The 22,267-nt window shown below is 43.1% G+C and overlaps 1 protein-coding gene across 10 annotated transcripts in view; it reads left to right on the top strand.

Moving 5' to 3' along the window:
* PALM2AKAP2 (PALM2 and AKAP2 fusion) overlaps window positions 1-22,267 on the top strand; it is a 624,626-nt gene that overhangs the window by 357,190 nt on the left and 245,169 nt on the right. For all 10 annotated transcript variants that reach the window (XM_059925270.1, XM_059925268.1, XM_059925271.1 and 7 more), the window contains one exon: window positions 9,385-9,515. In XM_059925270.1, the coding sequence (XP_059781253.1) occupies window positions 9,385-9,515 (131 nt within the window). The remainder of the gene's footprint in view (window positions 1-9,384; window positions 9,516-22,267) is intronic.

The raw sequence follows: 22,267 nt of genomic DNA on the forward strand, positions 1-22,267 counted from the left end.
CCGTTACTTGAACTAGAGAAAGGTGTTTTAAAGGAAGAATGGCAGCACGATACTGAGAATATTGCCTGTTTCTTTCTGCTCATCATGTAAATCCATTTATGGACCTTTCTTTGTAGGAAGCTTGCATGTACCCTGTCTGCCACTACTCTTTCCTTACCGCATTCCTGCGGGAGGATTGAAGGCTAAAGTAAGCATCCTCTTCTTACAGAGAGGCGGGGCTTAAACACACTTAATAGAACCGAGTGAATTGTTCAAGGTCAATCTGGACAGAGCTGGATCTCTGGCTCAGAGTATAGTCAACTCACTCCTTATAAGAGACCAAAATGTGTTAAACCTCATCAAATTCTTGCTTAAAAGGTGAACTTTTGAACAAGAAGAGTGAAAGAATGAGAGGCTGTTTTTGACTAGACAGACTTCCTCCTCTTTCAGCTCAATGCGGTCCTTTGCTTCTGCATTCCTTGAATCAAAAGTCAGGCAATAAATGTATGTCAGAAGATCATAAGACATTTTGTCTTTGATCATAAGGCAAAAGTTTCTTTTGTCTTACCTTTCATCTTTCTGGGTGTCAAATAAGATACCAAGGATTCATTCATTGCTGATCCAGTCCAGTGTTATAATATTCTTTTCATATTCCATCTGTCCATTTTTCATCCATCCATCCATCCATCCAATCAACAGAAACAACAGTACAGATGACTTAGTATTGCATGGGGAAGCAGTGAGATTCCTTCAAAGGCTTAGAAACAAGGGAATAAGGTAGTTCTCTATGGTTATCCTGCTAAAATTCTCACACAGTTGATGAGATTGACTATTTAAGGGAACACCCAGCACTTTCACCAAGGTTACCTTGCTATGCCTGGGGAGAAAGGATTGGAAATGATGGAAATTTAATAAGTGGAGACCAGTGCATTATAATTTCTCTTGCTGGGGAAGACCTCTGTAGTAAGGGTGGACCACTAGCCTTGAGCAACGAAAAAGGGAAGCTCAGAGGTTGCAAAGGTGGTTTATTGGGTGCTACCCTGGAGAGAGACCCCAGCTCTGGGAGGTCCCGAGTGTCTCTGCTCTGGGGAGGGTGGCGTCTGCAGTAAGGTGAGGACAGTCACTGGCCTCACCGTGATGCAGGTGACACTTCCCTCATGAGTCTGCCTCTCTTTGTTCTGAGTCCATCCTCCCCAAAATAGAGTTATTTTAATATAAGGAGGGTGGTGCCTGATTGAGAGAGATGATCACTTCAGGCGCGAGAAATGAATATGTTCTACCTTAAATCAGTTAACTTTTGACTGGCCTTAAATAATGTGAGTCATCTTCCCTGTGATCATTGTTTGGAGCTTGGCAGCCTCACTCCTGGATGGTAGTAAATTCATTGAGGTTATAGTTCCCCCGTGAGCTCTTGGTGGAGACTCAGCCAGCTTCCTGATGGCAGCGTAGCAGCCGTGTCATCCCCGTGTCCATCCTCACTAATAGTCATCATTTTCGTTCAGTGTCCAATATGTGCCTTTAAATACATCCCCCCAATAATGACCACATAGTAGATACTACTCTCCCCGTCCTACAGCTGAGGAAACAAACTGGTGAGATCAAGTAATCTGCCCAAGAACAGGGAGACTCTGAGTGGGGGAGCCCGATTGAACCCCAGCACTGTCTCCATAACCATTGCTTTCTCCAGGATACTGTTTCCTCCAAATGAAATAATTTGTCTAGAAAGATGTCAGTTACTATCATCGCTGTCTCTTTTACTCTAAGTATATTTTCATGGGCTCTGGAAAATTTGGACCATGTGGAGATGTGCCACGGTGATGATTCGTAGTTCCTTGAAGTAGAAAATATTAAGAAATATGTCAGGAATTGCTATTTATTTTAGCATTTTTCAAACTTCCAGATGTGCTCTAAGAAAAATTATTCTCAGTGCAAAGTTAAATGGAAAAGCATTAGAATTTTATTTCATATTTATTAAGCTATAATTCTCATTATCAAATAGTCTTTGAATGCTTATTCTCATGCAATGGGATATGAATTATTTAGACAGATTCACTGGTCTCTTGTCGAAACAAATAAATTTTGCAATGCAATCATCTTGATACTTGTATATTTGACTAATATATTTCCTAATTGCAATAGTTAGGGCTATATAGTAACTCCACAAAATGGAATATCATTACTTTTTATATGAATGATAAGCAAATTCTATAAGACGATGAAGAAAATGTTGAAATATTAGCTGCTACACCCCAGTGATTAGGAAACCTCCAGGTACTTTGACATCCTAGCCAAATTAAACTCAGATTTCTTTTTATAAGATCCTTCGCTGTATTGAGTATCTGATATTTGTGATGCAAGAATTTCCAAGAAATGCTCACATAGGGGACCAGTAGGCAATTTTAATAGCTGTATTACTTTTGCTGATTATAAAAGGAAGGAATGTATGATCATTGCAAGAGTGAAATTCAAAAGTACAGCAAAATATAAAGAAAAACATATCAATTGTCTGCTCACCACCCAGATATAACCCAATATATTTTTATGGATTAAGATATGGAACCCTTACCAGAGGCCTCATCAGCCTGTGAGTAAAATGAAATTATATTAACATTAGTCTCCAAAATGCATTAGCCTTTATCTCTTTTTTGATTTTTGTATTTAAATTTTATATTTAAATTCTCATACAAAATTTTATAATTTTTATGAAGTCACATCTAACATTCATTTACTTTATAATTTCTGACCTTGATGTCATCCTTGGAAAGAACATCTTCATCTCAGACACTTATCTATGATGTTTCTTACACTTCAGTAGTTTTAGGATTAAAATCTAGAATTTATTTTCCTGTAAGGAATAAGATAGGAATAACTTTACTTTTTACTGATGGTGAGACAGTAGCTTCAACATGATTTGTTGATTAATTCATCCTTTTCCCCACTGATTTAAATGTCTTCTTTATTATATACATATTTCCCACTTATACTCGAGTCTGCTATTTGTGGGTTCTTTTTATTCCATTAATCTGCCATTCCTGGGCCAACTCCATTCTCTTTAATCCCTCTAGCCTTTTAATATATTATATTTCATAAAGCAAGAGCCATCATTATTCTTCTTCTGAAAAATTGTCTTGGCTTTTAATTCCATGGAAACAATTACTTATTTTTATTGTTTTTATTATGTGACTTGTGATCATGTGAGTTTAAAACAATAAATCAACTATTGGATTATACCAGACAGACTGAATTTAATATTCCCTTTTGCCCCTTGGTTGAATTGCCAGAGATCTGTCTCTTTCATTGGTCATTTCAAGGTCCCAGCAAGAAAAGGCACTCAGTACGTATTGCCACATGAATCCCTTTGGGACTGTCACATTTATAAAGGTTTGTATAACAGTCAGCATGGTCAGAATCCAATTGCTAATAACCACATCTTCAGTACGTAAGCTGTCTTTGAATTATTTATTCATGAGCAGGAACCCTGACTAGAGTTTTTTTCTAATCCAAGCCATGAAAATTGTCATTATATTTTAAAAACCACAGCCTTTTCTCTCCAGAAGACTGAATGGAAAAAAGAAAAAAAATCAAAGAATGAATTGTGACCCTGCGAGATGTTTATTGTCAACCCACCAAGGTCATTTGCTGAATAGCCCGAAGGTATCAGGAGCCTTGCTTGCAAAGACATTACAGTGTTTCTCACTATTGTGAACCGTTGAAACTAATTTTAGACTTTTCTTGGTTGTTAGTCTGTGCAAAAGGCCAAGTTCAAATTTGAAAATATTGACCAGGCAGGCAGGGTACACGATGTAAAGGAACTTTATGTCTCATCCTTTTCCCCATCACATCTCCCCCCGGCCCCGTAAACAGAGCTTGAGTGGAAGTTAAAACTTGGTTTCTTCTATCGGAAGTCTTGGATAGGCTTTTGTGTGGCTTGAATCATGTAAGAAAACCACAAAACCAAACCAAGATCTTATTGGGAGTCAATGGGGAGGAAGGGATGTTATGGGGGGGGGGGAAGGAGAATAGAGAAGGGGACACAAGTGCATGAGAACACAACACAACCATTGTGCCACCCTATGTTTAAGCCATTTTTTATTAGGAGATGGAATTTAGCCAGATTCCCAACATCACCCACTAATGCAGCCAATGTCAGCTTTAGCCCGATTACAGGTGGATGAATGATTTGGAGTAAAAAGTAAAATCACAACAATATAAGAAGAAATCACAGGTAAATAAGTCTTAGAATGAGAAAGTCTTGGCTAATTTTTACACCAAAGCCAGAACTATAAGGTAAAAAAGATTGCTAGATAATGACTTTATAAAAATGACAACTGAGCAGAAAAAGATTTCAAGACTTACTGATTCATCTCCCACTTTCCACTGTCCCCCACTCACACCGGCCACTCCTCACTGCTTAGCTGGATCACCTTGAAAAGTTGCTTTTAGCTTAGTTACCTTATCTGTAGATTAAAAAGGTTTGATTAGACAATCTTGAAGGTCACCAAACTCTGTCCCACTTCCCAGCTATGACATTTGTCATCCCTCCACCTCGAATGCCCTTCCTTGCATCTCAGATCTCAGCTCAAACGTTTAAGTACTCAGAGAGATCTTTCCCACCTAAAGTGTCCTCCCTCGGTCCCTGTTTGTCACATCATCCTGCCTACCTCCTGCCATGCATATATCATAGTCTGAAATTATCTTGCATCCATGTTTATTGGAATGAAGACTTGGTGAGAGTGGGGACTTGCCTGTCTTCCCGAGAGGTGTCTTCAGACCTGGCAGAGTGCCTGGCATGTAGGGGATGGATGGGGACCCGGCTGTTCCTGAGATGGGGGATGCAGGAGGAGAGACAGGTTTGCAAGAGGATGAGTAGTTCCTTTTGGCTAGCCAGCGGGAAAGCTTATTGCATTCCTCAGGCATTTGGATAGTCCTCATGCAGTGCTACTCAGACTGTGGTCCTCGGTCTGGTGACATCCGTGACAGCATCACCTGGGAGCTTGTTAAAATTCAGACTCCCAGGCCTTATCCCCGATTCACAGAGTCAACATCTCTGGGGGCAGGGCCCTGGAATCTGTGTTATAGCAAGCCCTCCTGGGAATGCTCATACAGACTGTAAGTTTGAGAGGCTCTGTTCTAGTTTTGTTTTCCGAGGCTGGACCGGCCCACAGAGCAAGAACCAGATTTACTTCAGGAGGTCTCTCCATCGGCCTTTCAGGAGACCTGTCAAGACTCCGTGTGTCAACTGCCAGCTCCCCGTCTGCTGCTTCTTTGTCTTGACTCTTCACTGTTGCCTCCACTTGACAAATGCGAAGTTTTGACAGTTCTTAGTACCTGCACGCTTTGATAGACTTTTTTTTTTTTTTGATGTGTGTTACTTGGACAATAAGGGCATAAGAAAAGAAAACTTTTTAGTTTTAGTTTTCACTTCTGCTGAGCTCTGCTTGTCACTAAATTCTGAAACACTCAGGCGGCCAATGAGAGCCAGAGCGACACAGGGAAGGTGGTGCTTTTGGCGGACGTGCGTGATCAGTACACACAGGTGCCTTACATCCGAGACCCTAACACAGTCAGCTCTAGGGTACAAGACGAGGGGATCTGGAGTAGGTTAAAGAAGCCTCTGGAGGCAAATGGATTTGAATTGGTGGTTTTCCCTGACAGCAATTACTTTGGGGCCAAGTGAAAACTCAACTAAGCTTTTTTGTTTTTGTAATGTCAAAACACCTTTGTGAAACAGACTTCCCCGAGACCAGGCCCACTGTCTTGTTCTGTTAGATCCTCTCTTCCTAGCTCCAGCTGTTGGGGATGTTTTGGTGATGTCACTGCTGTATCCAGCGAAGAGACAAATCTGGGGGCACATATGCTTTTGGTGTTCATGGTCACCAGGCTGCTTTTGTCAGAGGTACTGACCAATGGCTGGGGCTAAATCAGCCAGAAAATGGGGTGGGGCGGGGTAATTCAACCCTTCCCTTGGTGGCAGGAGGCACTGGGTGAAGAAGAGCAGACAGAACATTCCCCAAATCAGCCACTTCCTCGCATTTCAAGAAGCCCTGGCTTGTAGAGCATCTCCTGCTGGGGCACAGAAAGCTGGGACTCTCCATGGCTGCCTTTCCAGAAGGGTCCACACACCAAGTCTGAGGTTGCCAGCATATCAGTCTCCCAAAATCCTGAGGTTTTTACCTTCCACGGGTGGAACTAGGTTAATGTCAAACATTTTAGCACAGGAAGCTCTCTGAAAGGGTGACCCCTTTCTCCCAAGTAATCCGAGTGAAAGACAATCGAGAATTTTCCAATTCACCCATTCACTCATTCATTGGCTGGAACTGAGCCAGGTGAGACAATGAGATGCAAAAGTGAATAAGGAATGGCCTTAGCCACTGAGGAGCTGGGAGTCTACAGGGGGGACAGATATAAAAAGAAATAATTTGAGGGCAATCTAAAGAATGGTCTAGGAGTTCCCTTGTGGTCCAGTGGTTAGGACTTGGCGTTTTCACTGCTGTGGCCTGGGTTCAATCCCTGGTCGGGAAACTAAGATCCCACAAGCCGTGTGGTGCAGCCAAATAAATAAATAAATAAAATTTTAAAAATAAAGAATGCTCTAGAATATGTTCTCCACTATAGGAGACACTAATCCTGCCAGCAGAAGTGGAGGAAGGCTTCTCAGGTGGCATTTTACCTGCTCTTTCTCAGGTGAAAAGAGGAGAGACCAAGGGAACAGGACAAACGACACGAATAAACATTCCTATAGTACTAAGTATAGACCCAGCACTTTTAATATATGAACTCGTTTAAATCCTCATAACACACCTCTGAGATGAGCACAGTTGTTGTGTCCATTTTACGGATGAGGAAACTGAGGCTCAGTGAGGCTAAGGGCCTGTCCTAGGTCACACAGCTAGTAAAGGGCAGACTGGCTCCAGAATCCAGACTGTTAACCATTGTTCAACCTGGTCTCTTGCCATATGCGAGTGTGATCTCCCTGGAGAATTTTGAGTGGCTTGAGTGGAGAATGGTGGTTCTGAGGGTTTTGTTTGTTTGTTTGTTTTTTCCTTCTGTAGCCCACTTAGGAAGAGAAACTAATTTACCCCACCCATTCCCACTTTCCAGTGAGGGGTAGGGGGAATCTCTATAATAAAGCTTCGGAAAATGTAGTAGTTTGCTAGGGCTGCCATAACAAATTCCACAGACTGGGTGTCCTAAACAACAGAAACGTATTTTCCCACAATTCTAGAGGCTAGAAGTACAAGATCAAGGTGTCAGCAGGGTTAGTTTCTTCTAATGCCCTCTCCTTGGCTTGTTGATGGCTGTCTTCCTCAGGTGTCTTTACACGATCTTTCTGTGCTTGTCTGTGTCCTAATCTCCTCTTTTTATAAGCACACCAGTCATATTGGATTAGAGCCCATCCCAATGACCTCATTTAACGTTAATTTCCTCTTTAAAAACCCTATTTCCAAAATAGTCACATTCTGCAGTAGTGGGGCTTAAGACTTCAACCTATGAATTTGGGGGCGGGGACACAATTCAGCCCACAGGAGAGCCACGAACATACACAAATTGCACCATGAGCTTTCACACATGATTTTATATTATTAAACAATGCCCTATAAATTTTTAAGTATTTTTTTACACTTTCCTGAGTAGTAGTTGCAAACTATTTATAACGTGTTTACTGGCAACATGTTAGCAATGATGTGTAACTGTTTAAGCACATTGGGGTGAGAGGGTGGTTCCTGTCTGCAGTCACTTTAGCCATACAGTTAGGAATCATATGTGAACAAACTGGTGTCTTTAATGAATGCAAAGCTGCAGCTCAAGAGCTATAAATATGCCTCTCTATGCACTCTAAGAGTGACCAAACAAATCTCCACCAACGACTTGTAATTCAAAAGGAAGAATAACACCAGTGAAAATTATGGCCACCTGGGTACCACCCTGATGATGCATTGCTAACAAAAGGTCCAACCAGAAGTGCAGGAATTCCAGCCACCAGAACTTGCTCCTGTACATCCAGCTCCTGTACATCTTGCTCCATGGTGCTGAATGGTTGCCTGACTTCTCAGTAGAATGGCAGATCAGAACCATTAATGAATTCTAATTTACTATTGCTAAATGTTAGTAATTTTTAGTGACTCATTTTATAGGTTCATAATAAATAGCCCTTAATCCCATGTAAAGTGAGAGTCTATGGACTTGTGTATCTTTTGCTTGTAAGAGCTATCGAAAGGAAACTAGTAGTCTGAATTGTGTGTCCACAATGTTAGAGACATAGTCCATTCTCTTACTTCCGTAAATCATATTTAATTGGTTCCAAGCCATGCATGACCTGGCTCTTAGTCGTCATGAGAGCTCCCTTTCTTTCACTTCCTCACCCTAACGAATGAGATCAAACGAGATTCAGACAGAGGGGGTGCCAGGGAGCCAGAGAACCTAGCACTTAGTCAATGTTGACCGGCTTCAAGGCCATTATTCCTGTCCTTGCTGGGAAGAACTTGTCGCATGCCCTTCTTCTGGCAGAATTGGTGATGCATCCTCACAGTGGTCCATTCCCATGACCAACGACCTGCCCACAGGGATGCTCAGCCATGATGTCCAGCCTCTGGCAAACATCCAGTGACCACCAAATGCCATCTAGGGAACCCAAATCAAAAATCCTCTCCTATGCCTTACATGCTTTGCTCTTCATTTTAGGGAGTTTCAACATGCCTTTCTCTTGAGCTGTTTTCATTTCCCTTCTCAAAGCACTAATCAATCACTCCCTCCTAACCACTGACCCAAAACACGAAAACTTTTCATTTTACTCCACGATTATATTGGGTCACCGACACAGGTGGGGTGCATAATTTTAGTACCATTAAGAGACAACTGCTGAGGATGGTTGGGTGTCATTAAAAATGATTTTTTAAGAAGAGGCGCGACATAGATTAATCTTTTAAAAAGAGCACGTTAAGATGGACTGGATATTACAGTGATCTTAGGAAATGTTATAACGGAACTGTAGTTGCATAGAAAAATGTCCTTATTTTTTAGAGACTCGTATTAAAATATTTATGGGTGCCATGTCATGATGTTTGTTATTTACTTTAAAATGCTTTGGTGGAAAGAATATATGGGAAAATACGGCAAAATGTTTATAGTTGTGAAATCCAGATGAGATTACACAGGCAAGCATCATATAGTTTCCTCTGTTTTTCTGTATGTTTTCAAATTTTTTAATAATAGAAAAGTGGAAACCAATCCTTTTGGCGGCTCTCTGGGCCTTAGGCGAGAGAGGCAAGTAGGGGGCCAAGTAGTGAGAAGCGATTCAGGCGGACACTGATGAGGGGCGGAGCTAAGATGGAGGCATTGCGGAGGGAGAGGAGAGTGTGGACTGAAAGGTATCATCTAGTCTGTTCTCTTCGCTCATTCCCACAGTCCAAAGTGCTTCGCGAAAAATGGCTGCTGCAGGGTGTACCTGCTGGAACTGCGGAAGAGGAGGAAGCCAGGCGGCGGCAGTCTGAGGAGGATGAGTTAAGAGTCAAACAACTTGAAGGTAACATTCAGAGGTAGGTGGTTTCCAGCCCAGGCCCCCAAGCTGTGGCTTTACAGTGCAGTAACCACCGCTCTCCTCTAGGGGGCGTTTCTCAATGCCGTCACCTTTTCCCAGGGCTTTAGAATTATCTTCCTAAACAGAATAGGTACGTTGTTGCCACTGAAACTTTTCCATATAACCTAGAATTTTGACTCTGAGTACTAAGTATTGTATTGGGCTGTCACACAGTACAGTGATGTCTTCATGGACCAACTAGGTGTGGTAAGCAGCTTGCCCCTTCACTAAATGTCCCCTTTTTGAGTTCTTCTGTCAGCTTTGTCTTTTTCCTTCCTGAGCTCAGGCTGTTAGCTGTTAGTGGGTCTGTTGTCAAATTTGCTACATTTGATCAATTTGAAATGGGAAAACTGTAGCCAAGGGTCTTGGAATTGAAACTGAGGGCACTCCTGTGAGCTGTGTGCCTGGGCTCTAAAAATTAACTGCATATTGTCCAGTTTCAATGCTCAGAGGGTGAGTTGCTTCCTTTATGGTCCTCAACCAGGTTCTGAACATTTCAGTCTGGGAGATAAGTGACCTTTCTATGGCCAGTGGCTGGCCAGGCTCAGACAGAAGCAAAATAAATGTAGGTTTCCACTTGGGAACTGTAGCCATGCCAGGTCCCAGGGCACCCAGCCAGAGGTGTGAGATGGTGGGGGAAGATGGTGTGTGGAGATGCCTTAGAACAAAATCTCCGCCGCCACCTTATCCCACCAAATTCTGCTGGAAATCTCACCTTGGAGAGGGTCATCTCTTTCTCCTGAGGTTTTGAGCTCTTTTAAAACACAGAGTAATAACTAACTTGCTACCAGTCATTTGTACCCAAGAGTGAATGAACCTGGTGAGGGTACCTAGGGGACCCCAATAGCATCACCAAAGGGAAAAGCGGACCGACTGTAAGCCCCAAAGGCCTGTGTCCCTATTTTGCTTGAGCCCTTATGCGCCTTACAGAGTTCTCAGAGCAGCTTGCCCAGGCTTTGCTTGTGGGGGAAACTGGCTAAGAAAAAGTTTATATGGGATGTGTGTGTGTGTGTACGTGTACATATACATACACACACATACACGTACACACACACACTTAAAATACAAAGGAGAAAGGCTAAATAATATATATACATATATATAACATTGGAAAGGCTAAATTATATGTTAGTGTGTGTATGTGTATATATATACATATATATATGTATATATATACCATTAGAAGAAGAAATTTTAATCCTGTAAATACCGACATCAAGCTTGTGAGGACAAGTACCTCCGGAACCCCAGGAAGAGAAGGGACTTCATGTTAGACGCCCAGAAGATAGAAAGGGGAGGGGGTGGAATGAAGTAGCTCAGAGTCCTGAGCCTTGGGGATTCCCTCTCCTCAGAAGTGGCTCGGCTTGCTGCATCTTAGACAAGATGAGGGAGCCAAGGATCATGGGAAATATTGACAGTCAATTGGAGAGGAAAAGGCAGCTCTGAGACATGGTTTTATAGGAGGTTTGTTTCTAAGTCTCAAAAGTGGCAAGTCCATGGCGCTTTCAGCTGCAGAGACAGTTGATACCGTGTAGCATCTCTTTACCTTTACTCTTGTTAAAAGTTCCAGTCCATTTCCTATCTCTTTCTTACTACACTACACTACACATGGGTCTGGCACCAAGCACATGCTCCATAGCTGTTTGTTGAATGAAAGGATTGGGGCTGGGACCCCTGCCTGGCAGAGGGAGGCTGGGGAATTACTCTCCAGTCCAAGTTGGCAAAATTCTAGGAACCAAGTGGCCTGGGCACTGTCTATTCACAGCAGGAACCATGATTCAGGTTCACATGGGGCAGCATTATACGGCTGAGGAGTTCTAGGCAGGATGAAGAAACAAGGATGAGAATTGCAGGCCCCCTCTGGTATGGAGGGAGACAGTATACGCCTGGATGGGCAGAAAATTTGATTTAAAATTGTTTTTTTAAAACCTGGATATCTTTTCTCACTGAGCCCAACATGTGCATTCATTTCATGTAGTAGGTATTATTACAGATGGCAGGCAGATAGGATTTGGAAAGTAGGATAAAACCAGTTCTATGACCTTTTCTGGTTTTCTTAAATGGCATCAGAAAACGTGGTCTTCAACCACATTGGCAGTTTCACTTTGGCTTGAATACAAATATATTGTTGTTCTAGCCCCATAGGTGGTAACTCTCACCTGTGATGAGCCATTACACGTGGGAGAGGAGTCTTAAATCAAGACTCAGTTTGGGCTAAATTAATCATTGGAGCGAGATATAAGAGTTAGGAGCTGGTTTGTGGTTCAGGTGGGCATGACCATACTCCGAAAAATAAAGAGAATCTCTTTTTATCCTTTGAGTCAACAGAAGAAAGAGCTCATTCAGTGCATGCAGGCAATCTCTTGGAGGCCATTTAAGAGAGAGATTCCCAAGCCAGAAGGAAAGAAATCATAACAACCTAAAGGGGTGGGGTTGGGATGCTTAGGCCTGGATTCAGGGGTCATTTCCTTCTGCCATAACCACGGCTTTGCAGGACGTCGGCCAAATGGGCATTGGCCATTTGTTGGAGAATGAGCTGTGTTCCCTGGAGCTGCTTTTCTGTAGGAGCAGGGCTGCCAATGGGCATCATTTCCTCCTTAGGGCCTCTTGAGGGAGGAGTTTCTTCCTACCTTAGATGTCAGTTTCTGCTTCCCTTCATCTTACTCGCAACTTCTCTTCTACAGTATTTAGCATCTTTAAGCTCCAGTCCCAAGGGAAGAAAGGAGCTCTCCCCGCTCCTTCCTTAAAGGATACTCAGTCACCTAAGACACTTTCCTGAAGTCAAGCATTGGTTCTCTCTCACACTCTTAGTCACTTGAACTGCTTTAAAGGTTCATTGTAAACCTAAGCATCCTCCAGTCTTACAAGGTCTCTGGGGTTTGGCTGGCCTGACTCTGCTAATTTTGGCCGAGCTCGGCTAAGAGACTCGAAGCTGTAGGTTGGATGCGCCTGCTCTTATTTTCCCTGCACTAATGAACTAATCGTGACAATTTTCTTTTATGGCAATGACAGAGGTGCAAGGGGGCCGAACAGGCACAAGGCGTAGGCTCAGAACTGCCGTGAGCCATTAGCCAAAGCAAGTCAATGGCTAATCCCAAAACCCAGGGGAAGAGGTAGACAGTCAACCTTTAGAGAAGGGAACTCAGAGTTATGGGGCAAAGGGTACAGATACAGGAAAGAGTGAAAATGGGTACTAATCCTTCAATCTTCCAGAAGCATGATTGTTCAATTAAAAACTGCAAGCATTAGGGAAAACTGACCAGCAGGAGGGAAAGTACAGAATAGCCCAATGAATGAGAAAGAGGATGAACTGAAACAACTCAAGAATTCAGAGGAAGAGGAAGAAAAGAATAAAGGAAAATATGAGTGGCTTTGAAATAAGATCTGATCTTTATGTAATAGGAATCCTGGGAACTGTCTGCAGGTCAAATGCAGCAGAACCACTAAATTAAGGAATTCTAAAGGAAAATTTCTTTGTTTGAATTGGAACATTAATTTGTAGATCTTAAGATTTGGGTCCACTTGTCTAAGTCCTCTCCCAGCAACAAATTAGATTTTCCTGAAGAGACATATGAACTCTTTTTTAAACTGTATTAGTATATAATATAAATGTACTAAAATATATTAGTTCATTTAGGCCCTGAAGGTATATTATTCCCTTTGGTGAATCAGGAGTAGCTTGAAGAACCTGATGGAGCAGTAGAGAATAGCAATCCAAGAGCAGGGAGAATGCCTGCAAGGAAAGATTAAGGGAAATCAGGGTCAGTTAGTTTAGAAAAAGAGAAGATAATGATAGCAACCTAACTCAGAACTTCAAGTGTATGTAGGATTTAGGCCACATCTGAATTCTTTATGTGTTGGCCATTCTGAATATGATAAAGACTTAAAATAAAGCATGAGAATTTGTGCTTAGACGTATGTCTGTTTCCCTAGATATCTTCCAGAAGAAAGAACATAACCACCTTTCTAATTCTGATTCCAAAATTCTTTACAGTGCCAGTAGCCATACAAGAAGTTCCAGGTTTAAAGACATGTTTTCTTCCAAAATGTTATTTGTAAATTGGCGGTGATTTGGAACTGAGAATGTTGTCTGTCTTTTAAAACTATTATATGTGGTGCTTAGGTTTTTAGGGCAGCCCACAAGGAGGACGGGAAGGAGGGGAGGAAGCAGGGAAGGAAGGGAGGGAGGGAGGAAGGAAGGAAGGAAGGAAGGGAGGGAGGGAGGAAGGAAGGAAGGAAGGGAGAGAGGGAGGGAAAAATGTAACTAGACTATTAAATCTGGGCGTTAGAATCACTTGGGAATAAAAATATGAATTCCCAGGCCTCATTCCAGGAAATTTGGATTCAGTGACCGAGGTGAGGAGCCCTGTAATTTATGTTTTTCAAACAGTGCTCCAGGTAATTCTTTTGCATGGTCAGGTTCAAGAACAATTGCTATCAGTGGAAAAAAGCATAGGTCATAAGTGAAATCCCATTATAATACCTGTAAACCCTCAAGGGAAGTGAGAAGTAAATAGTGTTTGGAAGAAAATTGATTTCACCCAAACAGATAAAGAAGGACAACCCTGACCCTTGATTTCAGACTGATTCAAAGCCTTAGTACTTTGACTCAAGGAAATGTGAACCCTGCTTTGGGACTCCTGTAGGTGGGAATAAAGCTGTCTCTCTGGCATTGGACTAAGGTCTCTCTACCATAGGTCCCGCCGTGGAACCAAGCTTTTCATTTGAACTTGATTGGAAACAGCCTTGGTTTACCAAACTAAAATTGATACCCGTCAGGAAAGATGGCTGCTTTCCCAAAGGCCAGAAAATGCTACCATTTTTCAAAGGTTTCTGGCTGAAATTAGGAGCACGATAGCCTTGAATTGATGACTTCAGTGATGACAAATGATATATCAATTGTCAAATTCTTTTGCACAACTTTTCACAGGGCAATTTCAGGATGGCCCCATCTGTTGATTATATTCTTGGCTCACTAGAAACCAGGAGCAAAATAGGCTAAAAAAAAAGAAAAAAAGTTGGAATTGTTGAAAGCAAAATCTGTACACAGATTTCTTTTTTCTTTTTCTTTTTTAAAAAAAATGGATAGCACATCTGTCTGCTTTATTTCCCATTGGAGTGCTATATTGAGAAAGCCCAAAGGATTGTTTCTGGCTTGGGCCCGTCATCCACGATTGTCCATGCCATCACTGGATGCGATGCGTCCCTGGGGGCCACAAGTGGGTTTCCCATTGATGCTTTTGGAGATTTTAGGCAGTTAGAGTCACACTAACTGTATCTATTTCACATCTGCTCCAATCAACAAGTCTTGTCACTTGCCTTGTGGTTTTCTCACCGAAGATTCTCTTTCTTATTTAACCAGGTTTTATTTAAGTGTTTGACATATAGTGTTCTTAACCTTCTTTGATTAGTGAGAAATATGAGGAAGATTTGTCCCCCCACTTTGGAATTACTCCAAAGAAGATGAGAAACCTCATGAAGTGGTAAATGAAAAGGGAACAAACTGTCGCAAAGCCAGGGTGCTGATTCTAGCTCTGCTGCTAATTTGCTGTGTGACTTTGGGCAAATCTCTCATCCTCTCTGGTCTCAGTTTCCTCATCTCTTCAGTGAGAGGTCTCTCAGGGTCTTCCAGATGTGGTATTCTGAGATCCTCTAATTTGGGAGGTTGGCTAGAGATCCCTCTTCTGAACAAAGAGATCTATGCAGAGAAATATCACTATTGTGGAAGGAAGTAGTTTTGGAGACAGGCCAGAATCGGGGAAAGAGGTTAAGTTCTCAGGAAACAAAAGCTCCGTGTGTAACTGACTCATCCCAGAGGTGACTAATTCATCTGAACAGCTGTCAATTCTAAAGTATGTCACATCGAAATATTCATTGAATAAAATATTGAAGCCTCAGTTGCTAACCCAGAGAGGGCCATGCAACTTTTTAGAAAGAAAATTCAAGATGCAAGTGGTCTGGTTCAATTCTGCTTCTGATTCAAGATTCTTTGAGTGCCTCTGCTGGTCTCTGATGGACACCAGAATTCACTTAATTTTCCACATTCTTAAGACACTCAAAGCAGAAGACTGGCAACATCAGGCATAAGCATGTGTGTGTTACATTATGGGATTTTGGCAACCAAGAAGATGACAGTGACCCACAAAGAGCTGTTCTAGAAAAGGCAACCACAGAAATGTTCACTGGAATCACAAAGGACACTTGCTTGGGTTTCAGTGTGTTTTTTCTACTTGCTGTTTTTAAGTCTGTGATGTGTTGTTGTTTCTTGGCAGGGCACAGAGCATGCCAAATTGGCTCTCCACATCTGTGCACTCCTGGCCATATTTGGCAAGCTAGTCCTGCCAAATTCCCATTCTTTTTCTTTCACTAAAATAAATCTTTATATAGTGTAAACCATATGGTGATATAATGGTAGCACTATATTGTCTAATATTCATTGGTCTCTTACTCTGTTCTGGGTACTGACTTAGCTTTGGGGTCTCCATGAATTCATTAATATTCTCATTTCATCCCCAGAACATTCCCACAAAGTAGTTGTGATGATGATGATACCCATTATACAGCTGGGAGAACTGAGGCTTAGGAGATAAAGTAACTTGCTGCCCAGATCGACCCCTTTAAGAAATGAAAGAGCCAGTATTTGAACTCAGCTCTGCCTAACTCCAAAGCACATTCTTAAAAATCTCAACAAAAGTGGTTATTTTAAGCTAAAAATCTTTGAGACTTGTGATATTCAGTGAGATCACACCGAAGTTTCCCTCATGGTATAAGTGGATGGATAAGAAACGTGCTCCTCCCTCCTCAGCGACCTTGAAAGTGCTCCATTGCGCATGATCATCATGACTGGGGAGGCTGCCCCCTTCAGGTTCTTTCAGGAGGTACAGGTTCCATTTTAGGTTTGGTTGCCTTCCTTTTCTCTCTGAAGCCCTTTGCTCCCGAGTACACTTTCTTGGTTGTCTACAGCCTAATCTCTGCTGGAAACAGTGTGTGGTTATGTAAAGGGCCCCCAGCATAGCACACTGGTTAGGAACCTGGACATTAGAGTCTGATTGACCTTGGTTTGAGCCCTAGTTCTGCATTTATGAGTTGTTTGATCGTGGACAAGCCCTGTAACCTCTCTGGACTTGAGTTTCCTCACCCGTACACTGGGGATAACAATGGGGATAACAATGCCCGTCGTGAGGAGTGGTTGCAACGTGTAGAGATCACGTGCATGTGCAAGTGCCAAGTACAGTAGGCTGTCAGGAAGTAAGAGTAGTGCTATTGTTATTGTTTTCTCTATCCTTCTGGAGAGGATTTCCAACAGTAACACTATTGACATTCGGGGCCAGATAATTCTTTGTTGTGGGGGACTGTCCTGGGCTTTGCAGGATATTTAACAGCGTCCCTGCCCTTTACCTAGTAGATGCCAGGAGCACTACGCCCACCCCCAGTCATGACCGTCAAAAATGTCTTCAAGCATGGCTAAATGTCTCCTGTGGGCTAAAAAGCCCCCCGCTGAGAACTGCTTCTCTAAAGCCTGGAGTTACAGGTGTTGATACTAAGATAAAAATCACCCCATCAAGTAGCTTCAGAATACAGAACCCTTGAAAGATTTATGAAGATAACATTAATGATTCTTGGTGCAGAATGACGTAAAGTCTTTCAGTTAGTTGAAAATAGGAGTCTTCGCTCAAGCACTGAGCCATGAAAGTCAGTTCTGTGTTAAAAAGAAATGGTTGCCTTTTTTTTTGGCATCCAATGCTGTGCTAATTTTGCAAAGGCAGTGAGTTTATGACAGTTCTACAGTTCATAAAACTGTAGAATCTTAGCGTATGCATAACTGAGGTGCTGTTATCTGGATCAACTTTTATCTGATACTCCAATTTGCAATGAACCCAGGGAGTGCGAGGCAGTAGACAGGCTCTCCCCAGAGGCTAAAAAATGACAGGAAGCTTACTTCCTCACAAAGTAACACCCAAGTCCACACTGAAGCAAGTCTCATTATCACAAAGAATCCTCCCTTGGGCTGAAAGTTACGTTCTCTGCAATTTTTCCCAGCTCTCTGGTCCCTACCCTGCCCCCTAGGGACCACACAGAAAAGTCCCTCTTTATAGACTGAAATCTGGATGCTTCTGGGTTGTGGTCAGCTTAGGAAGCTGGGTCAGACAAGGGAGGAAGCACTCTGAAATTGCATTCAAGCACATCTGCATTGCATGTGCGTTTCCCAGTTGCCGATAGTGGAAGAGCCTACCGCCCGATGTTTCCCAAGCATCTTGCCTTACTCGGGTTTTGTAGACTCCATTATAATTGCCTCATTGTTGGTTAGGTAGATTGGTACCTAGTACCCGGAATGATGAAAATAGTAGGAGAATTCCATTCATACACTGAGACCACATAAGAGCCACACTTGGGGAAAGTTTGCATTTTGCAGCCCTTAGAACAATTGCCGTAATTGAAGGAATTATGCAAAGTCAACTTTCTTGGCAGCTGGTCCCAGGCTTTTTGGCCTATGATTGCCATGCCTCAAGTTTCCTCTCTACAAATGCTTTGAAAATAGTATTTTTCTGCCCCGAAGGCTTATAATGTGGTCACTTCTAACCCCTCTATATTCTTGATGGATCAAAAGCGTCAGGGGTCCTTTCGACATTTTCTTCCATGGTCTTCACCAACTGTTTACCAATTGTGCATTCTGAAGGCAATGGATGGTCTCTCGGGTCCTTTCCATCAAGGGCAGTCTATGATCTTACAACATGGGGGCCTTACAGTCAAGTCTGATGGCTGAGGTCCAGCGGCCATGGGGACCCAGGCAGGCTTTGATGGGGAGCAGACTTGCAGGCAGGCTGACCCGACACCTCCGTCACCACAGTCTGCTGCCAAGTCGATCTCCTGAGCACAACCCCACTTTGTATGCTCTCTTTTCACTACTTAGGCCCAGAGAAGAGTCCTGTGGGACCTGCTTAAGACCTGTCACTGCAAGGCCTGCCTCTCCTGGACTTCCACTTTCTCCTCCCGTCAGGTCCAAGCCTTGAGCCCTCCAAGGCAGCAAGTGGGAGATAAGCTCACAATCCCTCTCCCGTTCTAAGATTCCAGTTCCCTAGCAGACGTGCAAAAACCGTAGAAGGAATGCCCCTCTTCTTACTGTTACCCCAAGAGCAACTTCTGCCATCAAGTGTTCTTTAGATCTCTCACCCAAAGTGTAAACCTTAACAGTGGGAATTCCAGGCCAGGTGAGAGGAAGAGGGTACGCAGCAATAGATGAGTTAGGTTTAGGCCATGTTTATTAGGAGGGATTTGCCTACATCCTCATTCCCATCCCTTTTTGGAGAAACTATTTTTGAGCACATTTGGCGCACATGTGCAGTTACACTTGCAACGTGAAGAATTAAGGTTTATTGTGCTCACAGATTCTCAGTCAGGAATTTGAGCAGAGAACAGTGGTAATGGCTTGTCTGTGCTTCACACTATGTGGGCCCTCAGCTGGGAAGACACAAATGGCTGGGGGTGACTCAAGGGGCTGTGTGCTGGAATCACCTTCATGGCATGTCTAGAGCCTCAGCTGGGATGATTCAAGGGCTGGGTGGGACTAATATCCTCGGCACCTCCACATGGCCCTTCCACAGGGCTGGCCTTCTCCCCGCATGGCAGCTGGGTTCTGCGAAGGAGCACCCCACAGGGAGTGTCTAGAGAGCAGACATTCCAAGGGAGCCAGTGGAAGCTGTAAGATTTCTTCTGTCCCTGCCCCGCTTGGAACTCTGGTAGGAACTTCCACTGTGTCCTGCTGGTTTCAACTGAGCCACTAAAGCCAACTCAGATTCAAACAGAAGGAAATGAGAATCTTTACCTCTTGACGGGAGTGGCAGGGTCACATTGCAGAAGAGCATGTGGGATGGGAGAGATTTTTGTGACCTGTTTGGAAAATACGATCTGCCTCAGAGCCTATGTTGTTTGGTGCATATTTGAAGCCTAGTCTTTACTATTATGTAGTTTTTGTTTGAATGTTCCATTGATTATTATGTTGTGTTCCTCTTTATTTTTATGAATCTTAAAATTCTTTTTTTTTCCTTTTTGACTGCGCCACATGGCATGCAGGCTCTGAGTTCCCCAACCAGGGATGGAACCCGTGCCCCCTGCAGTGGAAGCACAGAGCCCTAACCACTGCGCCGCCAGGGAAGTCCCTTAAAATCCTTTTTGATGCAGTTAAAAAACAAAAAAGGATTGAGGAATAGAAGCCCTAAAGCCACATGTGAAGTGACAAGACCAGGTGGTCCCTTCTGACTGACAGCAACCTCCCTCCACCCAGGCCCCCCACTGCTAAGCCTTTTGATCTCCTTTGAAACAGAATCTCTGTTGGAATAATACACACTCCAGGGATCTCGGAGTCTCATGTTTTTCCCTCCCATGTGAAAAGGCAAAGGAAAAAAGTGAATAATGTTTGAATATTGCCAGTGCACAGAGAATATCTGTAAGGTTAGGGACACTTCTGCCAGCACAGACTGTCACCCCAATCTGGGTGCCTGGAGGAAGGATTTTACGCACTGCCATGGTATGTGGTGTGAGGGTTGCCACCTGAGCCAGATTCTGCCTGGAAGGACTGGACATCTCAACACCAGTGGCGTTCACGGCCATTGCTGGGCCACATGGCTCTTTAGTGCAAATTAGAAAACGCAGCTCCACGTGAGGCCACCATTTGGAAAAACCAGTGGCTGGATTCTAGCCTCCTCTACTCCTTCGGCAGGTGTCCTCGGGCAGAAATAAGCTGTATAGGCATGTGCATTGGTCCTGCTCACTTCTCAGTCTCCGCTGGCCTCTTTCCTATCGGTCATTAAGGTATCCCTAGTTACCTTCCATTCTTAAATAGTCTCAGATAAGGCCAGAGGAGATGGAGAGGAAGCTTTTTACAGGCCACTGGGGAACACAAACAAGTAAGCCATCAATTATAAGCTGGTGGGAAAGCTCCTATCATGGAAGTTCGAAAAGAGTCTATGGGAACATATGCAGGGGAGGGGTACTTAACACTCAGATTAGGGAGTGCAGGCAAGACTTCCTAGTGTGATGTGTGAGGAGACTGTGTTTTTTAGCTCTTGATTTTATCTGCTGTTGATTTTCAGCAAATTATTTTATCTTTTTACATTACCTTTCCTTGCATTACATTACACTGTATTACATTATGTTCATTCTTGACTAGGATGGAAGTTCCCTGAGCACGAGGGCTTCACGGATTACTCACTGTCTTAGTTTCCTGAGGCTACTGTAACAAATTGCCAAAAACTAGGGGGTTTTTTTTTTTTTTTTTTTCACACACACACACACTGTATTTTATTTTTACAAGAGATAAATCGACTGACACCAAGCATTGTACATGGATGACCACAACAAAAGCAACAATGATTGCAATTACCAAACATGAAACACACTCATACTATGTACTAGGGGGGTTTTAAACAACAGAAATGTATTCTCTCACACTTCTGGAGACCAGAAGTCCAAAATCAAGGTGTCAGCAGGGCTGTGCTTACTCCAGAGGCTCTAGGGGAGGATCCTTCCTTGCCTCTTCTAGCTTCTCGTGGCCCCAGGCATCCCTGGGCTTGTGGCTGCATCACTCTCCTCTCTGCCTCCATCTTCATATGGCCTTCTTATCTCCCTGTGTCTTCTCCTCTTCTGCCTCTTATAAGGACACTTACCATTGGATTTAAAGCCTATTCAGATAATCCCAGAGGATCACATCTCAAAATCCTTTCATTACATCTACAAAGACCCTTTTTTTCCAAATAAGGTCATACTCACATGTTCCGGGGTTAAGATGTGGACATATCTTTTGGGGGACCACCATTCAACCTACTACACCCACTATATATATGTGTGCGAGTGCCTACAATACTGTGTGGTGCCTACTAGGTTGCTCTCAGTAAATATTTTTTTATTTAATTGATCTGTATCAGCTTTAGGTCATCCGTAGGATTGTCATGAGGTTGAAAACAAACATTTATGTCTAGAGATGGTATAGAGCTGAGATTACGGCAAAGAGTATCAGCATCCCACTTGCTGGTTCAAGTCCAGGGTCTCCACTTGCTGTCTGTGTAATCTTAGGCAAGTTTCTTTAGCTTCACTTTCCTCTACTACAAAAAAAAAAAGATAATAAAATAATAATGAAACAAACTATTGGGTAGTGGCGATGATTAAATTAATATATACGGAATGCTTAGAAAGTACTTAGAACGGTCTAGGACTTGGTGCCCAATAGGTTTTAGCTTTTATTATAAAAATAAAAGAGTGATGTGACCATGTACAGTATATAAATAGCCCCAAATTATTTGATTTTACCAGACTCCCTCTCCACTCTCAGAAACAGCTGAGAGGGACGCCACCACCCTAAGCTTAGCACACTGTTTAGAAGTCAGCTGCAGCTGGACATACAAGTCCAGTGGTGACTTGGAAGCACCAGCCCTCACCCCTAGGACGTCCAGGGCAGAGGAAGAAAGGAGGCTGGGAGCACAGCGCTGAAAACTGCTGCCTTGCAGGGGCGGGAAGCAGCTTTTGTCCCCAGGGCAGCTGCTCCCTCTCTGGTTCCCTCCTGCTCTGTGATCAGCTCATGTCTGTTACCCTGAGGCCCTCAGCAGGAATTCTAAGGCTTCCCAGGACCTGTCAGCTAAAGTGGAGGATGAAAGAGAACAACTCCAAGAACAGAAGAAGTAGGACAATATGATAGATTTGAGAAGAACTCAGACCAGT

The sequence above is a fragment of the Balaenoptera ricei genome, chromosome 6 (genome assembly GCF_028023285.1).
Source record: "Balaenoptera ricei isolate mBalRic1 chromosome 6, mBalRic1.hap2, whole genome shotgun sequence".
NCBI lineage: Eukaryota > Metazoa > Chordata > Mammalia > Artiodactyla > Balaenopteridae > Balaenoptera > Balaenoptera ricei.